Below are 24,260 nucleotides of genomic sequence, written 5' to 3' on the forward strand. Positions count from 1 at the left end.
CACAATTCTGTAGACAGCGATTGACGACAGCTAGAATGTTAGGTCCAACTGTCTCAAGTATTTAAGTCAGGAACCTAGTAGGGATGATATCTAAGGGGCATGCAGAGGGTCTCATGTTGTGTGTGGTATCCTCTAAGATTGCCAAGGAGATGCTCTCAAAATGGGTTAGCATGGCAGGGGGATCAGAAGAGATACATACTGTAGATCCCTGGATTCATGAGATTTGCTGCCTAATCCCTCTATTTTGTTAATAAAATGATTTAGGAACTTATCACATTTAACACTGGTGGATGACTGAAGGGGGATTGATCACTGAGTAAATGGTCTGAAAAACCACCCTGATTGTGATGCTGATTGGAAATCTTGGCATCTTTCACAGCGCTCTGGTATGTGGATATCAACCCTTTCAGGATGTTTGGTGAAACCACAAGCTTATCCCTTTTCCACTTGCGTTCTGCTTTCCTGCCTTGCCCTTTAATGTCCCTTGACCATACTATAGGGCTTCACTTTAGATTTAGAATCCTGGGGGCCTGGGGAGGGGAGAAAATAGGGCTGATGGGAGAATCGGGAACCTGATGATTTCGAAGGTCGAACGCTCATTACGATTTTGAATCGAAATCGTGACTTTCCACGTCTAAGCATTTTTAAGTCTTTCGATTTATGATATTTGACCAATTAAAGCCTTATTTAACATAAATTAGGCGAATTCAATGCCTTTTATGGATCCGCGGAAACCCTAAACACACAGGCCAAAGCCGAAACCCTAAACCTAACTGCAACCCAACCATTAAACCTAACCCTTAATTTGGGCTCTGCATTTATGGGAAGTAGCCTTTACCAATAAGGCTCTCTTGATAAAATTTCAGGAAATGCTGGGCATACTATGTATGATAGATCCCGCTGCGACGGCACTGTGGATGGCACCATTGTAGAAAAACATTTGGTAATTTGTAACAATTACGGCTGTGATGTTATATCATATACGGGGATGTGGAAAAACACGAGCCGTCGTATATCAACAACTTATATTTTGGTACCGTTATCATTCATGCATTTTATAAATCCCACACAGGAAGCTGAGTTGGTCTGTTCCGCCAGAGGGTCAGAGTTCACCAGTAACGTTACCGCAGTGTGCGCGAGCTGCGCTTAGCTTACCGGGGTTTTAATTTGTGGAAAAGTGATTCATCTGATATTTTTTAAGTAACGAGAAGAGCAGAATGGCCTCGGGTAAGATACGATCTGTCTTTAACGGATATCCAATAAGCTAAATATATTTTTACTGTTGAAAGGTGTCGAAGAACTGAGACTAGTTCAATTAGCTAGCAAACTAGCTAGCTAGTTAGCCTAGTCACTTCCAGGCGGGGCCAGGCTAGCTAGCTAACATTAGCTTAACTAGTCCTTTTATCTAGTGTCGGTTCCTTTTTTGCTAGAAGAAACGGGTCCCTTCTATAAGTAATTTATGATTATCCTTTATCTCGTGGACTGAACTAATACATTTACTCTTGCGTATTTTCTTTACTTGACCATGTTTTGTTTGGCACGAAATGAAAGCGGACCGCCATTTCTGTCGTGTCGCACAGCGTGGTCTCATGCTAACACGCTAGCTGATAGCGGCTAGGCTAGTTGGTAGTAGCTGGGCTAGCTGGCATTGGCGAGGCTAGTTGGTAGTAGCTAGGTTGGGCTAATGTCTGTTAGGCTGTCTGCAAGAGCGGCGATGGGCAGGCCTGTGCGTGCTGCAAGCTAACGTTGGCATTTTGTTGCTATTTCCGATATTGTAGTTGCAGCTAGCCAACTAGCTAATATTTTGATTATCACGCCACTAGGGCTAATTTAACATTTACCGATGGTGCCCCCGTCAGCTCGTTTTGCAGAATAATGCCAACAAACGTGCAAACAATGGCGACGCATGTTTGTTACGAATTAAGTTACCGCCCGATTAGCTCACGTTCATGTCCAAACAAAGCTAGCCAGCTGCCCATCCACATACGGTTAGCTAGGCTAGGTTGGATCATATTCAATGTGTTTTTCACCCATCAACTGTCATCTGAATCTCGTAGCGACACAGCATCTAGGTAAGTTAGGTCTAGCTAAAATAATGTCTGTTCTTTCCCCTGTGTCCACAGATTCGGGCTACGGTCAGCATGGCGCCGCACAAAGGTAGGTACACAACAAAGCAGTGTTTGCTAAATGACTAACGTCAGCTTCCACCATCCAAACTCACGGATGCAATATTATTACTATTATTATTTACTGACCAGAGAGTGAAGTCTATTTTGTCCACGATCAGTATTGCGAGCTATAAAATGATTCTGGGCAGGAGGTCGAGTATGATTGTAATTGCTTGTCTAATATTGGACTAAAATTGCTAGCTTTTATAATATACAAGTCAAAGTTGTCTGACTTACCATGTTCTCTCTGGCCTCATTAGCTATGGGGCTTACGGCAGCCAGCAGAGCGCCCAGGTATGTGTGGTCCCCGGCACTGTTGTTGCAAGTACATCTACTGAAAACATGATGGAAAATCAGATGGACGACTTTACGGTGTTGTTAAAGAGTTTGTTGCGTTACAGGGCTACGGTCAAGGGAATGGCGGCGGCTCTTTTGGAGGCGCACAGAGTTACGGCGGCTATGGGCAGTCAGGTAGGATCACTCATTTCCGTGGAAGGCCTTACTTACTGTGGTAGGACTTATTGTTTTGTTTTTGCAGTACTGCTACAAAGCAGAGGGTAAAAGTGTATCCCGTACAAGAGCATTTTGAGTTATCCCTTTGTGGTTTTCGCCATGTTCCTAATGGTCTTCCTGATGTTGGTTCCAGCGGAGGGTTATGACCAGTCATCCACACAGGGAGGGTACGGCCAGGCGCAGCAGCCCAGCTACGACGCCTACGGACAGCAGGGGTCCGACGCCTCGTCTGGGTGAGAACACGAACCACGTCTCATTAGGGAGGAACAGTCCTGTTAAGGGCTCGGATCTCATTGCTTAAATCAAGCTCAATCAAATCATCAATTGTTGATACAACTCCTTGTAAGTATTTGGGTTATCTTCTTCTTTTAAGGTATACGGACAAGACTTCATCAGCATCATTTGGTCAGCAAGGATCCTACGGACAATCCCAAGGAGGTGGTTACGGAGGACAGGATGACCGTTATGGTTAGAATATGTATCAGTAGTTGATATTTACTAACCTAGAGTCGCCTCTACGGTTTGGTCAGCAGAATTACCTGCAGCTCTTTCACTTACCTGGGATGAAGGGATAAACTATAGAGGCAACTTAACGTTTGAGAGTCTGTTTTCAAATTAGCTTTTAGCATTAGCATTTCGGTTCAGTTGTCCCATCTTACAGCCCCAGGATGTCATTGAGAAGTTGATACCAGGGTTTTTCCTGCATAGAGGAATTTTTGGCACCCCCCCCCAAAGAGATTTTAGCCAGAGCCAAAGGAAAATCACCAGTGCCAAAATGCTTAAAAAAATTTTTTGATTAAAAATAGCTATTAAAATCCTCTCCAAATGTGTTTGATAGCTTGTTTCAAGTGCAGCCCATCCCTCTTTCTTGCATGGTCCATGGTTTGGACCACTAGTAATCAAGATAATCAAGACAGGTTATCGGTATCTTAAACATCTCGGGAGGTTTCCTGCAATTGTGAAGTGAGCTCAGTCAGAACGACAGCAAATAATAAAGGCCTATATATGCTGGCAGGCTACACGGCATGAAACAAAGATTTCCCCCCCAAATTGTGTGCGCATCACCCACCAAACGGCCAAACCATAGGGGGTGCTGTTGTATGGTAAATAACCACGCAAAATAGTTTTCAATGGCAAAGTGGGGCTTTAATATGATTTAGTGTATTTTGATGCAAAGATCTGTTTGACTGGGATGCTAAGTGATTTATCCCTCTCCAGTGTGGTGTGTAGAGTAGCTAGCTGTAGCTCTGGACTGTGTGGTGTGTAGAGTAGCTAGCTGTAGCTCTGGACTGTGGTGTGTAGAGTAGCTAGCTGTAGCACTGGACTGTGGTGTGTAGAGTAGCTAGCTGTAGCTCTGGACTGTGTGGTGTGTAGAGTAGCTAGCTGTAGCTCTGGACTGTGGTGTGTAGAGTAGCTAGCTGTAGCACTGGACTGTGGTGTGTAGAGTAGCTAGCTGTAGCTCTGGACTGTGGTGTGTAGAGTAGCTAGCTGTAGCTCTGGACTGTGGTGTGTAGAGTAGCTAGCTGTAGCTCTGGACTGTGGTGTGTAGAGTAGCTAGCTGTAGCTCTGGACTGTGGTGTGTAGAGTAGCTGGCTGTGGCTCCAGACGTTGTGGTGACACGTGTCTATGTGCCGTCTCCCCAGGCGACAGCGGCCAGGGCCGGAGGTACGGAGGAGACGACGGCAGCTCAGACAGGTCCGAGGGCTATAGAGGGGGCCGCGGGCGCGGCGGCTATGACCGCGGTGGTTACGACCGCGGCGGCTACGAGCGTGGGGGAGGAGGAGGATATGACCGGGGTGGAAGAGGTGGCCCTCCTTCTGGTATGGGGTAAGTCCCAGAGCGCCACCGCCCGCCCAACAAGGTACTGCTCACACCAGGTAGATGTCCTCACGCAATGCATGATAACCATCACCCATACCCCGTCCACATAGTGACTAATCCCCTCCACCCCACTCCACACCCCCTAACTCCATAGTGGATGTCCCTAAACGTTTCGCCCACCTGAAGGCTTAGAATCGCTCTTCCATCTCAGACTTGCATGCAGAATATTTCAGTCATGGTCTCACTATCAGAAGGTAATTAATGTAAAAAAAAAATCTTAAGAGCTTGAGTGACGTCATGAAATGCCGGGCAATCTGCCACTGACATCTATAGCCCCTCAAGGAGTGAAGTGAACACTGCACATTTGAATTAATTCCGTCTTCGAGCACTGATTACACTTTCTCATCAAAGTAGTGTATAGAGCAGTCTTTATCATCAAAGTAGTGTATAGAGAAGTCTTTATCATCAAAGTAGTGTTAAGCAGTCTTTATCGTCAAAGTAGAGTGTAGAGCAGTCTATATCATCAAAGTAGTATAAAGAGCAGTCTTTAACGTCAAAGTAGTGTATAGAGAAGTCTTTATCATAGTGTATAGAGCAGTCTTTAGCATCAAAATCATATAGAGCAGTCTGTTCACCGAGTAACAGTGCTGTAGTAGAACATGACCATCAGCTCATGTGCTTGATGGCCATGGACTTGTTGACTTCTACATCAAGCCGGAGTTATTCCTGGGCCTTTATAAATGAACAGGAGGTCCAGTCTGGGTCAGGGAGCCGTATGGGTAATGTAATCCTTGGCCCCGAGTCCCCTGACGGTCGGGTTATGGCTGTGGCCTCTCTGCAACATCCTGGCAGGTTTCAAGTCGACTGCTTGTTGAGAGAGCATGCTTTTCGGGGGCTGTGTGATGCAACACTACCAACAGAAGTGTTTGGCACTAAAACCTGTAAGTATGACGACGTCTTAAAGGGGTAGTCTGCTATTTTGGACATTTTGCTTTATTAGTGGTCTGTGGGCCAAGAACCTGAAACAGAGACCAGAATTTCACTGATAGTTCCAGTATTGAGCTAGCTGTGTTTTTTCTGTAGGCTCATTGGGCTGCAATAGAATTCAATGGGGCATATGTTAGGGCTGTCCTGAATAACATTTTACAGGCTTCAAATACTAGAATAATTTAGTTCTCAACCACTAGGTGGCAGCATTGCATAGTCTATATCAGGGGTGTCAAACTCTGGCCCGCGGGCCAAATTTGGCCCGCAGTGTAATTATATTTGGCCCGTGAGGCAATACCAAATGACTACTAGAGCTGGCCCGCCAGTATTCGATTTTGCATGTCTGCACTATTATGTTATATATTGTATGGTAATAAGCATTGCTTGTTCCATATTCAAAGCAAAACTTGTTTGGGTCCATATTAAAATTTTCATTTGTTCAATGTTGGCCCGCGACTTTGTTCAAGTTTTACATTTTGGCCCACTGTGTATTTGAGTTTGACACCCCTGGTCTATATCTACTGGTGACAAGCAGAGCGAAGTGCCAGACAGTAATTTCCTTGTGCAACTTTTGCCTCCTGCTACTTGTAGTTTATAAAATTTCTAGATTAAGCTTGCTAGCTGAGTATTTGTTCATGATTTAATCACGCTTGGGTTTATTTTATCATGGCCTGTGTAGGTTTCAAGTAGGCTTCATTTTCGCATTCTGGATAGATCCATAAACTCTTGAAAAGCACTTCCAATTCGGTTTTATAAAAATCTATTTTGTACCACAATAAACTAGAGGCTGATGGTAGCCTACCAAAATCAATCATCACGCGATATGGCTTTTTGCCACCAACAGGCTACGTCATGCTGCTTGTATTGCATTTACAAAGGAAAAATATATGCTAGCTAAAGGGCAAGCTACTAGCTAGGTTATGGCTGTCAATTTAAGAAGCATTTTAGTCTCCGTCTGTCCTCCGGTGCTGGGTGTGTGGACAGTGCAGAGACCCACAGAGAGCATTTTGAGGGAGTCACTCAGTATAATGTTATATGTATAGGGACAAAAAAACAAATACTCTGAATACTGAATTGAGCTCCGAATACCAACCTACTGAACGAATAGTGGAATACTCTAATTACTCGGGCCTTCCCTGGTATATGTACATCCATCGGAAAAACTATGATAAATGTGCTTTGTCTGCAGAAACGATGCAGCTAGCTCAATACTGGAACCATCAGGGAAATTCTCTTTATGTTTCAGGTTCATGGTAGACAGACCACAAATAGGGCTACATGTCCAAAATAGCGCACCGCCCCTTTAAAGAGCAGCTGACTGGGACGTGCAGGGTGCTGTGGAGGAGGTGCAGCTGTGACCTCCGACCCTCACGGCTCTCATGGTCCCTGGCGGGAGGGGGGCGTCTGAGGCAGGGTGACCTGTTGGAGCTCGCGACCTCTACCTCCGTCTCCGGATGAGCCCCCTGGTGGCTGTCAATTATGCTAGTGTACCATTGGCTGCCTCTGTGCTTAGTTAAGAATAGTCTAACTAATCACCGAGGGGGATGAAGGATGAGTGGTTGGTGGAACGGGAGACCCTCAGGAACAGTGTTTAACGGCGTGGGGTCTGTTCTTGGGGAAACGTCCGAGTCACTTACAACCGGAGCACCGTTTCAGCTGCTTTGCATCCACAGGTTTTATTCTAAGTGTTGTGTATTTGACATCATGGCAACGTTGTGTTAACATGGATCTACATTTTACACTGCAGGTTTCAGAGAGAGTGAAATAAAACCATGGAAGAGCACTCCACTTGAGTGCCAGAGAGCTATTCACATCATCGTTTTGACCTTTATCCAAAACAAAAAATAAAGTTGTCCAACCAACTTTTCTAGCCAATCTGGTTTCTAAACAATCCCAAATCCCAGTCCATCTGAACTATTGAGAGCCTCTTGGCTCATCAGCTCTTGTGTTAGTGCGAGTTGTGCCTTGGTCTGTCCATTGATCTCTCTACACTGTCCAAGACTAACAACATTCCCTCGTGTGAGATATTCCCCACCGTAGTCGCACCCCCCTGGCAGGAGTGCATACTGATGATGGGGGATGTAGGGGAGCTTTGAGCTCTCAGGTGGGAGACAGACAGACAAAGGAAAAGGCATCAATTCTCCAATGTTTCCTCTGCAGAGGTGGTGACCGTGGTGGCTACAAAAATTTCGGTGGTAAGTGAAAGAGCATCAGACCTATGTCGGTGGGGGAGGAGGAGAAACATGAGTAGAAAAGCAGAAAAGAGAAACAGACAAACTGTGAATGCCACCATTTTCTTGTCCAAATCCCAGGAGACTCCGCCCCAGTGTTGTTAACAGGGATTTCTCATAACTCGCTCTTGAGATCTTTAAAAGCACACAGAGCCAGAGTTGTAACATAGTGGTACTTGTTTGCATGAAGACATGGTGTGAATGTAGATACCAGAGGCTGAGAGAGAGAGGTGCCCAGTGAAGAACCATACCTCCTAGACCTGGAAAGAGTTTACTTCTCTAAACTACTAAAAAAAAAAAGACAAATCTGCTCATGTTTGCAAGGTGTTGGTTTGTAATGCAGCTGTCTCAAAAACACTGCAGCAGACAGCTGGAAAACTCTTCAGATGTTAAACTTAGCAGCAGCGCCATGCTTTGATAGGAAGGCTGATTGTGTGTGAGAGAGAGAAGTGTGGGTAGGTTGCTGATGTCTCCCCCCCTCTCCTCTCTCCTGTGTTCCAGGCCCCCGAGACTACGGCTCCAGAGACGACTCAGGTGAGCTGATCAGCTGCTCTGGACGGACAGACTCATCTGATGATTCATTCATTTATTCAAATCAGTTAGTCAGGGTCAAGGGTCAATACACACACAGTAACAGGCTACAGTAGTGTGAACCTGATGTGCTGCATGTAGGGTTTCATTTAGGGGGCTGTAGGCTTCTATATATATATATATATGGCTGAGGGCTCATCTGTCCCTGGTCAGGCTGTTCTACTCAAACGCTCACATCATCCCAAAACACAGGGAGCACAGACAGTACTGACATGCATGATCATACAATAATTACATCACATGGGTCTCTGAGTGCGTGTATGTTTCTGTGTGGGAGGGGAGGGAAAGGGGGGGGGGGGGTTGTGAAGATATGATCGTGTGTGGTCTTTGTGTGTGTGTGTGTAGTTGGTGTGTCTTTTCCTGAGTGTGTCCATGCTGATTTGATTTCCCTTCTGGCCCACAGACCCCCAGGAGGACAACTCTGACAACAACACTATCTTTGTCCAGGGACTGGGAGAAGAGGTCACGACCCAGGAAGTGGGCGACTACTTCAAACAGATTGGCATAATCAAGGTATTGTGTGGGAACACGGTCTATAATCCAGATATTTGTTTGGGGAGCCGTCTTTCTTCCAGTCCTAGTTTCCTTGTTCTTTAGCTTACATTACATATATTATATTTTCTTGTGTAATTGGTAACTTGTATAGATTGTATTTTCTTGTGTAATTGGTAACTTGTATAGATTGTAACTTGTATAGATTGTATTTATCTGTAACTGAGCCCATCACGGAGCCGGTCGTAACGTTTCACTGTGATTGTACGCTGTACGCTCACACGTGACAGAGATGGTGAATGTGAATCCTGTGGTTGTAGGTGAACAAGAAGACCGCCCAGCCCATGATCAACCTGTACTCTGACAAGGCCACCGGCAGACTGAAGGGCGAAGCCACCGTCTCGTTTGACGACCCTCCCTCTGCCAAAGCAGCCATCGAGTGGTTTGACGGTACGACGCCGTTCTGCTCTTAACAAACCCCCCCCAAAAACACATCTGACGAGCTGACGAGTGTTCTCACGAGTGTCTCCCCCAACAGGCAAAGAGTGGAATGGAAAGACTCTGAAAGTGTCGTTCGCCACCCGGAGGGCGGAGTTCACACAGAGGGGTGGCGGCCGAGGAGGAGCAGGAGGAGCAGGAGGAGGAGGAGGAGGAGGAGGAGGAGGGAGAGGAGGTATGCTCAGCTCCGTGGTTTTAATTGTATGTAGCAGAACAGGCCTTCTCACGATCAGGGTGCAGGACTAGACGGGACAGGGCAAATGAACGGTGCAATACAAAGTGATGTGCGATGTGTGTACCTATATACACTATGTACTAGGGATGCACAGAGGCATCGGCCGAACATCGGCATCGGCCGATGTCGGCCTTGTTGACTGCCATCGGCAAATAAAATGACATTTACCGATGGTAGTGGCCGATGTTATGTCGCAACAATTACGGCTTTTTTTGTTGCAAAATGTAGCCTACCCAGCTGCAGATTCGGAGAAGATCCGTTTGCTTTCAAATTTAAGTGAAATAAAAATGGCGGCCGTGTGTGAATATTTGTAAAACTTGTTCAAGTTACATTTCAAGAGGAGGTACTACAGCCAAGGATTTTAACACATAAAATCTAACTGGCCATTTGAAAAGCAGGCATCATTTCTTTGTTTCCCTGGCACAAAAGGGGGAATACAAATAAAATAAACATCGGCCGGATTGCATCGGCATCAGCCCAGAATTTAGCAATCGGTGCATCCCTACTATGTACAGTGTTAATGTGTGTACGTATATACACTGTACAGTGTTAATGTGTACATATATATACACTGACTGTACAGTGTTGTGTGTGCAATGAGTGTATATATATATAGTATGTGTGCTACAGAGTGTTAATGTGTGGTGTTTTTAATATACAGTGTGTGCCGTTGTGATGTGTGAGCCTATGTGCAGCACAGTCAGGTGTGCAGTGAGCTCTCATATCTCTTCGTAACGACGTTGCAGTTTTAAGGCTCGTTCTCTGACCGCTCTGTCATAGGTTTCAGAGGGCGTGGCTTTGGCGGCGGCGGGGGCGGGCCCAACTTTGACATCAAGGGAGGAGACTGGCCTTGTCCCAACAGGTAGGACACAGCACCACTGTGTGGACAACGTGCTCTAGCGACCGAGCCACTTGTATCGCCTAGAGACGCTAACCTGTGTCTCGTTCTGACAGCTCTTGTGGCAACATGAACTTCGCCCGACGATACGAATGCAACAAGTGTGGCACACCGAAGCCAGGAGACGGCGGAGGAGGTATGGATGAAATGCAGTATTCTGATTGGCTGGTATGGATGAAACTCAGTATTCTGATTGGCTGGCTGGCTTTAAAGCTGCCATGATGAGGACCTCTAGCCTGGTGAGAGCATCCTGATCTAGCAGCTCACATTCAGTCTCACTCCGCAGATCAGTCTGACCCCCCCCCCCCCCCTCGCCTGCAACCATTATTGTGGGCGGGAGTACTTGCCTTGATAGACTAACTCGTTCAGCCAATAAGTTACAAAACTTTACATCCCATCCAAATCCAATGAAATGGTTTGGGTAGGAGTGCTGCGTTGTCCCACCATCATGAAAACAAGAACCAGGTGCTGTTTGGGATGGACTAGAGCAACAATGTTAGTTTGTCCCCTTTGTGATGTAGCTCAATGTGTAGAATGAGTCCTTCAGGGCAACTTGAAGTCCAAGGCACACTGTTAAAGAGCCTTTAATGCTCCTTGGCCGGCAGATGTTAAAAACAGACACCAGTGCGTCTCACGAGCCCTCTGCGCATGGTGCTTAGGTCATGAGAATACACATCAACATGATCAGTAGTGACACCAGTCAATCAATTTGAAACTCCACTCGGGAGAACGTCTTTTCCTCCGAGAAGCTCTACTATACCTGCACTTACATCTATTTATCTAACGTTACCGCTCGTTGCTATGAGAGACTTTACCACAGGAACCAATCACAGGTTACGTTCTACTCGGGGGAGGGGGGGGGTGGCTCAGGGTGGTTGTGAGTGTGAGCTGGCGAGGTCAGGGTGGTTGTGAGTGAGCTGGCGAGGTCAGGGTGGTTGTGAGTGTGAGCTGGTGAGGTCAGAGGTCAGGGTGGTTGAGTGTGAGCTGGCCAGGTCAGGGTGCTCTTGGGGGGCCAGGGGCCCAGTGCTCTGTCAGAGGTGGCTCTGTCATGGCTCGTGTTGTGTGGGCAGATCGCGGCAGCAGAGGCGGCTACGGCGGCGACCGGGGTGGCTACCGAGGAGGCCGCGGGGGCTACCGCGGAGGAGACCGCGGGGGAGACCGCGGGGGCTACGGAGGCAGCGGATGCGGTGGCGGTGGCGGCGGCGGCGGCTACAAGATGGGAAGGTGAGTTTGTCTGAATGTCCCCTGTGCAATCTCACCTCACACCAGAAGAGGGCGTACTTGTCACAGCCTGGTGTCAACAGCCTGGTAGTTCAATGTGGAAGTGGGGAGAGGCACACCAACCCTGAGGTCTGCCCAACACACACAACACATTATTAGAGATCTTCAAGTTCTAACAAGGAAGTATCATGTTGTAACAACAAAGTTCTGGTTATATAAGTTTTGCGGTTATATAAGTTTTGCAGTTATAAAGTACACAAGTTCTCACATCTCTTTCTATACTGTGCCGTTTCCCCCAGAGAACGTTCTGTTTATAAGTTCTTTAAGTAACATCTATGTGGAGCAGGTTGAACGTGACGTTGACGCAAACCTGATGGTGACATGACACGGGTAGTGTTATTTAACCCGACCTGTCCTAAACCTAACCCGACCTGTCCTAAACCTAACCAGACCTGTCCTAACACTACCTGTCCTAAACCTAACCCGACCTGTCCTAACACTACCTGTCCTAACACTACCTGTCCTAACACTACCTGTCCTAACACTACCTGTCCTAACACTACCTGTCCTAACACTACCTGTCCTAACACTACCTGTCCTAACACTACCTGTCCTAACCCGACCTGTCCTAAACCTAACTCGACCTGTCCTAATGCTACCTGTCCTAAACCTAACCCGACCTGTCCTAATGCTACCTGTCCTAAACCTAACCCGACCTGTCCTACACTACCTGTCCTAAACCTAACCCGACCTAAACCTAACCCGACCTGTCCTAACGCTACCTGTCCTAAACCTGACCCGACCTGTCCTGACCCGACCTGTCCTAAACCTAACCCGACCTGTCCTAACCCGATCTGTCCTAAACCTAACCCGACCTGTCCTAACCCTAGACCTAGAGGAGGGAGCAGAGCCAGTGATGTCACTCGCTCAAATCTATCAGATTTAAGGGATTTAAATTTGTGGTCTAAAATATAATGGTAATATTTTGGGATTTTCAGTGTGAAATGTTAGTTTTACTTGTGTTCTCTTCACTCAGTGTTGAGACAGATGTTTTAGCTCCTTGACCCTTGACCTTTTCCCCTTTTGTGTTCCAGAGGGGAGAACCGGGAGGACAGGAGAGACCGGCCATACTGAGGACTCACATGGATGCCATTCCAAGCCAGCGGTTGGGGGGGGGGTGGGGAGGGCGGGGGAGAGGGGCAAGGGGAGGACTCGATCCACACTCTGATTTGCATACCTTTCATTGCCATATAGCGTCCCGCGTTCTGCTTCTGATCAGTCTGTTGGTTAGGGAAGGTGCGACTACTGTGAAAGGACTTTGGGCTCATGGGCAGTGTTGGTGAAGGAGGCGGGGTCAAATGTCTTTTTGTGTTTGTTTTTTTTGTTTTAGTTTTTTTTTTTTTTGTATCTTAATTTTTCCCCATTCTAGGTCCAGTCATCCTCACAAGACGTCATGTCGTTGTTTTGTAAGATTGAAATGTTTTACTTGGGTTTTCTCTTTTTTCCAAATGATGATATTAAACTGTTCTGATCTTAAGTGTTCTCATGTCTAGTTTGATTTGAGTTAAGTCAAGTTAACATTTCACAGATTTCCCTCTGGCCTTTCAAAAGTTTGAATTTTGAAGAAAAAAAGTCCTTTGTAGTTTTTGCAAATTAAGACACCATGAAAGTCCTAGAATCTGTAGTTGAATACTTGGCAAGAGATGGCATCTAAGTTAGTGCTTTGTGGATTAATATTACAGTGATTTCAGTTGGTTGATGGACTTAAATGTGTCCTTATCGCATACAGGTAGGCCTATTAATAAGGTCTGAACAAAGGGTGATTAACCCATGTGAGAGTCAGAACGTGTGAGAGTCAGAACATGTGAGGAGTCATTAGAACGTGAGGAGTCATGAGTCAGAACATGAGTAGTCATTAGAACATGTGAGGAGTCGGAACATGTGAGGAGTCATTAGAACATGTGAGGAGTCATTTAATACATGCCATGACAGGTACTTGGATTGGATGCATGTGGGTCTTTCAAAGTAGGTTTTGTGGTCAGAACTGAACCTTTGTTAATCCTTATTAGCTGTGTGTCAGTAGCAGCTGCAGCACTTATAGGCCTACCTTCACAGTAATAAAACATCTGTTCAGCCTACCTTCACAGTAATAACATATCTACAGCCTACCTTCACAGTAATAACACATCTCTAGACTCTAGCCTACCTTCACAGTTATCACATATCTAGCCTCATCCAGTATAGTAGTCAAGGGTATATGCCCACTTTTTGATCCACAGACGCACAGTGTGCCCAACGATTTAAAACGGAACAACTGCAGAATATTTGCCTTTGTAGTATAGCCTCCCCCTTCTCTCCAGTAGTCACCACTACACCCCTCGCCCTTCAAACAAGTCCTCTAGCATATATATGTATGGTTTTATTCACCTGTAGTGCTGAAGGCGAGGTAGTGAAGTTGAGGAGTCTGGCCGCTGATCTGATGGTATTTTGCCTTGAGCTCTCCAGCCGGGCGTCTGAGGGCGGAACTAGGGTCTCGAGTTGGGTTCGGCGCGGCGGTGACTCGTTGCTGCTCCTGCGCTCGGGACAGGTGGGGAAAATGCGCCACTCAAGTGCACATACATGATTGTCAGTGGGTAGGCTAATGGTATTTCAGTTGTCATACAATGAGCGGACGGACTTGTCTGGGTCGGGATACCTGGGAATGGTTCACAATTGCAGCGTTACTTCTCATCCGATCAGCGGACTGCACGCCGATGCCGCCGGAGGTGCGGCAGAGCGACGCCGAGGTACGAGGTAACGTCCTGGACACGAACCGCACCTGGAGAGGCTCATAGTTTTGAGCCAATATGATTTAACCGTTGTCATTTCGCAGGTAGTTTTTTTTAAAGTAATATATATACAGTATATATATTTTTTTTAACCTAGTCATTAATTTCACACTAGCATGCACTCACTGCTTTAAGTGAGATAGTTTGATTTTCTGTTGGACAAACATGTCAAGGGGTTATAACCGGGGGCTAACTGTCCCATCTAAGGTCTAGTAAGAATATGAAACTTCCTGGTGCAAGAACTTCCAAATGAGAGACTAATATTTTCTGTTTATTAAAGGTGGGCACTTTGTAATAGCCTGTAGGCTGGAACACGAGCTCACGGCCCTAATCCGTGATGTATTAAGATAACTCCCAAGTCCCGAGTCTGTTCCTGTCGGTGCGTGTGAACGCGGAGCCCGGCACTTAGAACCCGCTGCCTGACGGGTTCTCCTGTGTTCCTCTGGTGGAGACAGGCGGTCTAGAACCCAGCATACCATCACACGCCTACAGGGAACTCTAGCACGCCGCTATACCTGATTGTGACAATCACTCTCATCTCAGGAAACGGAGAAGGGAAATGAATCCAGATGTGTTTTAGATCGGTGTGCCATATATTTTCCATCATGTTCTTCAGGGCAGCGTTGGTGTTTTCAGGCGCAGTGGCATGGAGGTGATGTTCTTCAGTGTTTCCATTGACTGCAGGGGTTTCTGGAGAAATATGGCTATCTGCACCAGGACAACCACATCCACCGCACCACGGAGGTCCAGTCAGCAGTCAGGTACGGGGCTGCTGTCCAGCTCTCTCTGTGTCCCCAGGTCTGTGTCGTCCTCTGCCCCCCTACCCCCCCCCCACCCGCTCACGCCAAGGAGCAAGAGCAGCTAGATAGCAATACCACAGGTCCCTGGTGGTATCTGTTAGCGTCGGGGTGGACCGGCTGGGTCCAGGTCCCAGGGCTGGAGGTCAGGCAGTAGATCACTGCCTCACTAGTCTCTACTGGACTGAGAAACATCCTCTGAGCCCCCCTGCAATGAGAACTCAAACTCTATTTCTCCTGTCTGTCTGTCTGTGTCTATCTATCTATCTATCTATCTATCTATCTATCTATCTATCTATCTATCTATCTATCTATCTATCTGTCTGTCTGTCTGTCTGTCTGTCTGTCTGTCTGTCTGTCTGTCTGTCTGTCTGTCTGTCTGTCTGTCTGTCTATCTATCTATCTATCTATCTATCTGTGTCTGTCTATCTATCTATCTATCTATCTGTCTGTCTGTCTGTCTGTCTGTCTGTCTGTCTGTCTGTCTGTCTGTCTGTCTGTCTGTCTGTCTCTCTGTCTGCCTGTCTACCTGCCTGTTTGTCTGCCTGCCTGTCTGTCTGCCTGCCTGTCTAATCTATCTAGGTGATGGAGCAGGATGTCCATCCTATGCAGGACAGACCAGCTCATTAGTCAGAAGCGCTCTGCGTTGAGTCTGTGAACCAGGGAGCTTGTGAGTGACGTTGGGCGCGTGAGTGACGTTGGGTGCGTGTCCCTACGCTCAGGGAGTTCCAGTGGCTGTCCCACCTGCCGGTGACAGGGGAGCTGGACGGCGCCACCCTCAGGCAGATGGGCGCGCCGCGCTGCGGGGTGCGGGACGAAGGCAGCCGCCAGGTCTGGGCCCGCAGGGTCAACGCCATCTTTACCGGGAACAGGGCACCGCCCTCCAAGACACGCCCCCGCAAGAGGCGCTACGCTGCTCCAGGTGAGGGCGAGGGTTCGTGTGCGTGTGCATATGTGTGTGTTCGTGTTTGTGTGTGCGTGTTTGTTTGTTTGTTTGTGTGTGTGTGTGTGTTTGCGTGCGTGTGTGTTAGTTTGTGTGCGTGTGTGTGTGTTCGGGAGTGGTCGGGACCTCATAAAGCACCAGACTGTGTTGTGGGCGTGTCTCCTGTCATAAAACGAGACTAATAGCAGCGAGGGGTGTAATTAAGGCTCTGGGAGCATCCGATGGCCCACACGCCGGTCAGAGGCCCTGGGCAGGTCCCCGTGCTGACCCCCTCACCTCCCCTGACCCCCGAGGGCTCTCCCTCAGGACCATGACGACCCGCAACTATGCTACGCGTCGTGACCCGTGTACAGAACCCGTGTACCATGCTGGCTGGTTCTATTACCACTCACACAAAATTAGCATTTTGTTTTCAACAAGAGTGTTTACAGAACGTTGGCTCGACTGTTTGTGCGTTATCTCTGGCGCTGTTGGAAGTGCTGTGGCTTGTTTGGATTAGGTTAGGGCCTTATGACAGGGTGTGAGAGCTGCCTCACTCAAGCCCTGGACCAGAGCCAGACGCGCTAGGACCTGGACCAGAATCAGACGCGCTCGGACCTGGACCAGAGCCAGACACGCTAGAACCTGGACCAGAGCCAGACACGCTAGGACCTGGACCAGAGCCAGACACGCTCAGACCTGGACCAGAACCAGACGCGCTAGGACCTGGACCAGAGCCAGACGCGCTAGGACCTGGACCAGAACCAGACGCGCTAGGACCTGGACCAGAGCCAGATGCGCTAGGACCTGGACCAGAGCCAGATGCGCTAGGCCCGCTAGAAGAGACTACAGTATTCGTTCCACGTTCTTCCTCCAGTAGTCGAGCTCTTGCCTTCCCCAACTGAGCCGTTTCTGTTCCGCGGTCAGTGTGGTTTTGGTAGCGGCTCCTCCAACCACGTCTGTTATGGGTGAGGTGGCGTGGGGTTCAGGCGTGGTGTTCAGGCGTGGTGTTCAGGCGTGGTGGTCAGGCGTGGTGTTCAGGCCTGGTGTTCAGGCGTGGTGGTCAGGTGTGGTGGTCAGGCCTGGTGTTCAGGCCTGGTGTTCAGGCGTGGTGCTCAGGTGTGGTGGTCAGGCCTGGTGTTCAGGCCTGGTGTTCAGGCCTGGTGTTCAGGCCTGGTGTTCAGGCGTGGTGGTCAGGCGTGGTGGTCAGGCCTGGTGTTCAGGCCTGGTGTTCAGGCCTGGTGTTCAGGCCTGGTGTTCAGGCGTGGTGGTCAGGTGTGGTGTTCAGGCCTGGTGTTCAGGCGTGGTGGTCAGGTGTGGTGTTCAGGCCTGGTGTTCAGGCATGGTAGTCAGGCCTGGTGATCAGGCACAGGGTCCTAGAACACGCGCCTGTGCGGCTCTGAACTGACCGATCAGCAGCGTCCTCCAGAACCGCTGACCCAAACAAACTCACGACCTCCACACAGCACTTCCCTGGGCTCTGACCAGCATGGCCTCACACAGGGCCCGGTTATGGACATAATCATGAGACAGACAGACCAACAGACAGGCAGACGGACAGGCAGACAGACAGGCAGACGGACAGACAGACAGACAGACAGACAGACAGACGGACAGACAGACAGACAGGCAGACAGGCAGTCAGACAGACATACAGACAGACAGACAGACAGGCAGACAGACAGACAGATTCGTGCCTAGTTAGATGAAATCCTCAGTAACTCCCGGTGGTGTGCCAGAGGTTGCGGAGGGGCGTGGCCAGCGCTAGCCGCCTCCCCCTCCTCCAGCCTGGAGCTCTGAAAACTCCACATTCCACCCTGTCACTGCAGGGCTGGGTAAGACTCTGGGAATGTAGCGGTGGTGGACACTAGCTCTCTCTCTCTCTCTCCCCCCCTCTCTCTCTCTCTCTCCCTCTCTCTCTCCCTCTCTCTCTCACTCTCTCCTCTCTGTCTCTCTCTATCCCTCCCTCTCTCTCTCCCTCTCTCCTCTCTGTCTCTATCTATCCCTACCCCTCTTTCTCACTCTCTTTCTCCCTCCCTCCCTCTCTCTCCCTCTCTCTTCAAGTCTGTACCTGATGTCAGCCATCTGCCCCTGGCTGGCTGGGGTAAACAGCGTGTGTGTGTTGTTGGGGGCCCCGGTCTGTCATCCCCGGCCCAGACGTGTGTGTGTTGTTGGGTCTGTCATCCCCGGCCCAGACGTGTGTGTGTTGTTGCGCTCTGTCATTCCCTGCCCAGACCTGTGTGTGTTGTTGGGTCTGTCATCCCCGGCCCAGACCTGTGTGTGTTGTTGGGGCCCCGGTCTATCATCCCCAGCCCAGACCTGTGTGTGTTGTTGGGGCCCCGGTCGGTCATCCCCGGCCCAGACGTGTGTGTGTTGTTGGGGCCCCGGTCGGTCATCCCCGGCCCAGACGTGTGTGTGTTGTTGGGGCCCCGGTCTATCATCCCCAGCCCAGACCTGTGTGTGTTGTTGGGGCCCCGGTCGGTCATCCCCGGCCCAGACCTGACTCATGTGATGGTAGCAGAGCCTCCACAGCAACACAAGCTCCCCCACTGTGACGCTGCTGCTGGAGGTTCATCACCGTTCTGCTCTGAACCCTCTATCCTGCCAGTTAGAGACTTCAGGTTTATTATTGGTGCGTTCGTTTATAACTGGGAGGTGGCAAATTGCGACTTGCTACTAGGAATTATTAAATAAAAAACCCGCATGAACTCACACTTCCTCGTCGCAAATTTGGATATGTTTCTCAGCCCCCAGTTGCTCGAATGCACTAGATATAACTAGGTAACTGTGATATAATGGTATATAGCTCGAATGCACACAGGTCGGAGGTAGGTATTTTGCCACTTGCGACTTGCCACCTCCGACCACAAACGAACGCACCATATATATATGAGTAAACAGCTAGATAAATGCTTTTGGACATGTTGTGTTTTATGGTTCCTGTAACCCCTGTGTGCTGGTTTGTGGTCTTAAAGCTTAAGTGTGCTGTTGATCTCACTCCTTAGGAGGACGGGACACACTCAGTCCCGAGCAGAGCAGAGCGCTGGCTTGACAGCAGCTTGTGGAATCTGTCAAACGCTCCAACTCATATTTACAGAAGGTACATTCCTCTACCCTGGTCCAAGATAAGCAGCGTGGGCTGTGATTGGTCCAAGATAAGCAGCGTGGGCTGTGATTGGTCCAAGATAAGCAGCGTGGGCTGTGATTGCTCCGTGTTTATGTGAGAGGTGGGCCACTATTGACTAAATAACCACATGCTGAACCTTCCTGGTGGAGGTGTGAATCAGGAGCTACCAAGGCCTGGGTTACACCAGCGCCGATGTCCATGACTACGTTTCTGAACGGGGAAAACGAGCCGCGATTACACGCGCAGTCGCTCGTAAGGATCTGTTCAAACCTCTTATCACACAAACACGCCAACCACGCATCACACCACCGTTAAAGACCACATCAGACAGGAAAGCCCAGACTCCCCTCTGCCCCCCCAGACTCCCCTCTGCCCCCCCAGACTCCCCTCTGCCCCCCCCAGACTCCCCTCTGCCCCCCCAGAGTCCTCTCTGCCCCCCCAGACTCCCCTCTGCCCCCCCAGCACCTCCTCGTCCCCTCTGCCCCCCCAGCGCCTCCTCCTCCTCTCTGCCCCCCCAGCGCCTCCTCGTCCCCTCTGCCCCCCCAGACTCCCCTCTGCCCCCCCAGCGCCTCCTCGTCCCCTCTGCCCCCCCAGACTCCCCTCTGCCCCCCCAGCGCCTCCTCGTCCCCTCTGCCCCCCCAGCGCCTCCTCGTCCTCTCTGCCCCCCAGACTCCCCTCTGCCCCCCCAGCGCCTCCTCCTCCTCGGCCTATCAGGAGGATCTGGGTCACCTCCTAAAGCTGCAGATATAATGACTTCCATAGAGGAAGTGATGGAATGTCTTCAGTATCCCACTTCCTGCCGTCCCCGGTGTCCTTTGGGACCTCTGGCTCTGTGGAGGTCTGATGAGATGTAATCTGCCCACACACACACACACACTAACACACGCACACACACGTACACACGCACACACACTAACACACACACGTATGGGGGGTGGAAAGTGCCACTTATTTGCTAACTGAGCAGACACACGTGACGAACGTCCCCACGTGACCATGTGTGCTATTCACTAACGTAGCTAACCCAGCAAACGCTCGTCAGGGCCAGGGGTACTTGAGCACATGTGCTATTCGCGTACGTAGCGTCGCTACTTGAGCACGTGTGCTATTCGCGTACGTAGCTAACGTCGCTACGTGAGCACTTGTGCTACAGTAGGACCCCACTCATCCGAACCCAACGGGACCGCAGGTCGTTCGTATCTCTGAAATGTCCGGATGACTGGAACATATGTTAAAATGCACCAAATTCAATAAGTGGTATACTTGTTTCATATAGACTCATAATATACCAATAAATACCCTTAGTTACTTGTGAAAATGCATCAAAATTGCAATCAAATAGCCAACTAAACTCATATAGCCTAGCCTATAATAGACCTACAGTAGCCTATAATAAAATAACCGAATTTCCACTTGAGTGCATGCTTTGATCAAATACAGTACTTTATTCTCAAATGAGGCTTACGCTGCATCGATAGGCTACTGTATTCGCAGAACAACATGGTATAGCCTAAAAACAACCCAACATTAGAACAATTAGAGCAAATGATAATCAATAAATAAATAAATGAAATGACAGACAAGTTGTCGTGTCTTAGGCTATTGTAGCCTAAAAGAAAGTCTCTAAAACAACAGATGTAGGCTAACGTGGCCTAGGCTGTAGGCTATTATTTAACAAATACAGTAGGTCTAGGCTAATCTACATGCTCACAACACGTCTGTGTTCCTGAAGTCCATTAACTGGGAACGAAAAATGACTCGATGCTCCTCTGCTTCAGGTTGCTGATGCGCTTTTTGGCTACCAAGGAATGCAGCTCTCGCGCAGCAGACTCGTTTGCGTTTTGCGGTGTAGCCTACTTCATTGTAGGAATAATAAGTATGGCTACAACTACACACAGGCCACAAAATACAATAACAAAATACAGACAACAGCGGCCACTAATGATTTTCTTTTCATTTTGGTAGGCTATCAGGGCTTTTTCCAGGACTGTCAAATACGCCTATAGACAAAGGCTATCCGATTAATAAATGCACGGCACTAAACTTCTGGTATATACAGTATGTATAACGTGTTAGGCCTAGCCTAAGCTTACTTTAGTGCACAGAAAACATTGCCTTTGCCCTTTAGGTCCCTTTATATCTGTAGCCTAATTGTTATTGTTGTTGTTATTATTTTACTATGTCGAATGATTTGCCTGTTTGTGTGCTGCGCGCACCATTGCATCCCTGCACCATCATTTATTTAATGTATTTCGTTAGATAAAAACGAATAATATAGGCCACAACTAGGCTACACACATAGGATATAGATAAAATGTAGTGTAAAACGAAATAATAAAAAAAACAGCGTAAAACGCAGACCGCGGTTGAAATCTATCAATTTGAAGCTCAGGATAATTCCTAACCGTGACAGCCCTATGGTTGACAAGTAGTCATACTGAACAATACACTTTTTGGCCTTTGGTTTTGTGGCGGCATTTTTGATATTTTTACTTATTGTTTATTTTGTATAGGTTACTCTTTAGTTAAAAAAATCTGATTCTTAACTTGAATCAAAGACTTTTATACCATATTATTCCCTATGAGCCAGATTATGACATAAGAGGCTGACAGAAAGCCTACTGGGCTATCAGGATCGAAAAACATTTATTTTGCCAAGGAGCCTACTTCACAATATACTACGAATTTTCTTTCGGCCCATGGTGCATAACACAGATGGAGACATATTAGACAGGATGCAGGGACAATGTAAATAAATATAACACCAGTGAGTTAGCTACTACCACAGCACTTGGCGTGGCTGGAGAACATAAGCTAAGCCAAATGACGGTGGCAATAATAATATAACATAATTTATCTTGTCAGCAACACACAGTAAGCACAATAGTAGGAATAATAACATATATTAACCAGGTTATCTGATAGTAGCCTGCTATTATTTAGGCTCAATAATCTAACGTTAAGTTGTCATATCACTGATCTCACTGGACAGAGGCTGGCTAGCCATATCAGAGCTAACAAGAGAACTAGCAGCTTAAGTAACCTAATGATGGTGACGGCGACGTTCCTCAATACCACCCGTGGGCAAGTAGCGACGTTAGCTACGTTCGCAATACCACGCGTGGGCAAGTAGCGACGTTCGTCAGGTTTGTCTTCTCAGTTAGCAAATCCACACGGGCCATAATTACGTGAGCTAACGTGAGCCACGCGAATGCCGCGACCAATGCACACATTGCTGACTTACTTCAGGCCGCCGCCGTCGCTAGGACAAAATGTCTTGAGTCATGTCAGTCCTCCTATCAAATACAATGGGAGTCGAATGGATTTCACTCACGTAAACACGTACGTTTGTCAGCTCCGTATGCAGCTCAGTTCGCTCCGTGCGGTAAGAAATGGCACATTTCACCCCCCATACACGTACACACACACACACACTAACACACACACACACTAACACGCGCACACACACTAACACACACGTACACACACGTACACACATGTACACACGCACACACACGTACACACGTACACACACTAACACACGCACACACACGGACACACGCACACACACTAACACACACGTACACACATGTACACACGCACACACACGTACACACGTACACACACTAACACACGCACACACACGTACACACGTATGGGGGGTGGAAAGTGCCACTTATTTGCTAACTGAGCAGACACACGTGACGAACGTCCCCACATGACCACGTGTGCTATTCACTAACGTAGCTAACCCAGCAAACGCTCGTCAGGGCCGGGGGTACTTGAGCACATGTGCTATTCGCGTACGTAGCTAACGTCGCTACTTGAGCACGTGTGCTATTCGCGTACGTAGCTAACGTCGCTACGTGAGCACTTGTGCTACAGTAGAACCCCACTCATCCGAACCCAACGGGACCGCAGGTCGTTCGTATCTCTGAAATGTCCGGATGACTGGAACATATGTTAAAATGCACCAAATTCAATAAGTGGTATACTTGTTTCATATAGACTCATAATAGACCAATAAATACCCTTAATTACTTGTGAAAATGCATCAAAATTGCAATCAAATAGCCAACTAAACTCATATAGCCTAGCCTATAATAGACCTACAGTAGCCTATAATAAAATAACCGAATTTCCACTTGAGTGCGTGCTTTGATCAAATACAGTACTTTATTCTCAAATGAGGCTTACGCTGCATCGATAGGCTACTGTATTCGCAGAACAACATGGTATAGCCTAAAAACAACCCAACATTAGAACAATTAGAGCAAATGATAATCAATAAATAAATAAATGAAATGACAGACAAGTTGTCGTGTCTTAGGCTATTGTAGTCTAAAAGAAAGTCTCTAAAACAACAGATGTAGGCTAACGTGGCCTAGGCTGTAGGCTATAATTTAACAAATACAGTAGGCCTAGTAGGCTAATCTACATGCTCACAACACGTCTGTGTTCCTGAAGTCCATTAACTGGGAACGAAAAATGACTCGATGCTCCTCTGCTTCAGGTTGCTGACGCGCTTTCTGGCTACCAAGGAATGCAGCTCTCGCGCAGCAGACTCGTTTGCGTTTTGCGCTCGACATTAGAGTAACAAAGAAATGAAAAGTGACAGTAGGCTACAGCCTACACGCAACATGTAGGTCTACATACAGTTCTGTTTTTTTCACAGTAGGGTACAGTACTGTAATGAAAAGCCCACCAGTAACCAGATAGCAGGCAAAAAAAAATGTTTTCAAAAAACATTTATTTTGCCAATGAGCCTACTTCACAATATACTACGAATTTTCTTTCGGCCCATGGTGCATAACACAGATGGAGACATATTAGTCAGGATGCAGGGACAATGTAAATAAATATAACACCAGTGAGTTAGCTACTACCACAGCACTTGGCGTGGCTGGAGAACATAAGCTAAGCCAAATGAC

The 24,260-nt window shown here is 48.0% G+C and overlaps 2 protein-coding genes across 5 annotated transcripts in view; both read left to right on the forward strand.

Annotated features, from left to right (window-relative positions):
• The first annotated feature begins 1,104 nt into the window (after positions 1–1,104).
• Positions 1,105–12,828, forward strand: taf15 (TAF15 RNA polymerase II, TATA box binding protein (TBP)-associated factor). Of its 4 annotated transcripts, none has more exons than XM_084447556.1 (16): positions 1,105–1,227; positions 2,124–2,157; positions 2,429–2,462; positions 2,570–2,639; positions 2,815–2,914; positions 3,055–3,149; positions 4,325–4,508; positions 7,650–7,684; positions 8,222–8,254; positions 8,715–8,824; positions 9,124–9,253; positions 9,342–9,476; positions 10,317–10,398; positions 10,491–10,570; positions 11,505–11,658; positions 12,750–12,828. In XM_084447556.1, exons 1-16 carry the CDS (start codon positions 1,218–1,220, stop codon positions 12,787–12,789), a joined length of 1,326 nt encoding a protein of 441 aa, XP_084303682.1. In that variant the 5' UTR covers positions 1,105–1,217; the 3' UTR covers positions 12,790–12,828. The 4 variants fall into 4 exon arrangements, with proteins under 4 accessions (XP_084303682.1, XP_084303683.1, XP_084303684.1 ...); XM_084447557.1 differs by having other exon boundaries at positions 3,055–3,119; XM_084447558.1 differs by lacking the exon at positions 7,650–7,684.
• A 1,580-nt stretch (positions 12,829–14,408) lies between these two features.
• Positions 14,409–24,260, forward strand: part of mmp28 (matrix metallopeptidase 28) — a gene marked incomplete at both ends in the record, with an annotated part of 37,666 nt that continues 27,814 nt past the window's right edge. The window contains 3 exons of the mRNA XM_084462042.1: positions 14,409–14,441; positions 15,168–15,244; positions 16,003–16,202. Coding sequence (XP_084318168.1) covers positions 14,409–14,441; positions 15,168–15,244; positions 16,003–16,202 — 310 coding nt within the window. The remainder of the gene's footprint in view (positions 14,442–15,167; positions 15,245–16,002; positions 16,203–24,260) is intronic.

The sequence above is a fragment of the Borostomias antarcticus genome, assembly GCF_949987555.1.
Source record: "Borostomias antarcticus genome assembly, chromosome: 1".
NCBI classification, from domain to species: Eukaryota; Metazoa; Chordata; class Actinopteri; order Stomiiformes; family Stomiidae; genus Borostomias; species Borostomias antarcticus.

Coding starts and splice junctions, on each gene's coding strand:
- taf15 (XM_084447556.1), top strand. Junction 9,254..9,341: donor AGCCATCGAGTGGTTTGACG/GTACGACGCCGT, acceptor CTCCCCCAACAG/GCAAAGAGTGGAATGGAAAG. Junction 9,477..10,316: donor AGGAGGAGGAGGGAGAGGAG/GTATGCTCAGCT, acceptor GCTCTGTCATAG/GTTTCAGAGGGCGTGGCTTT.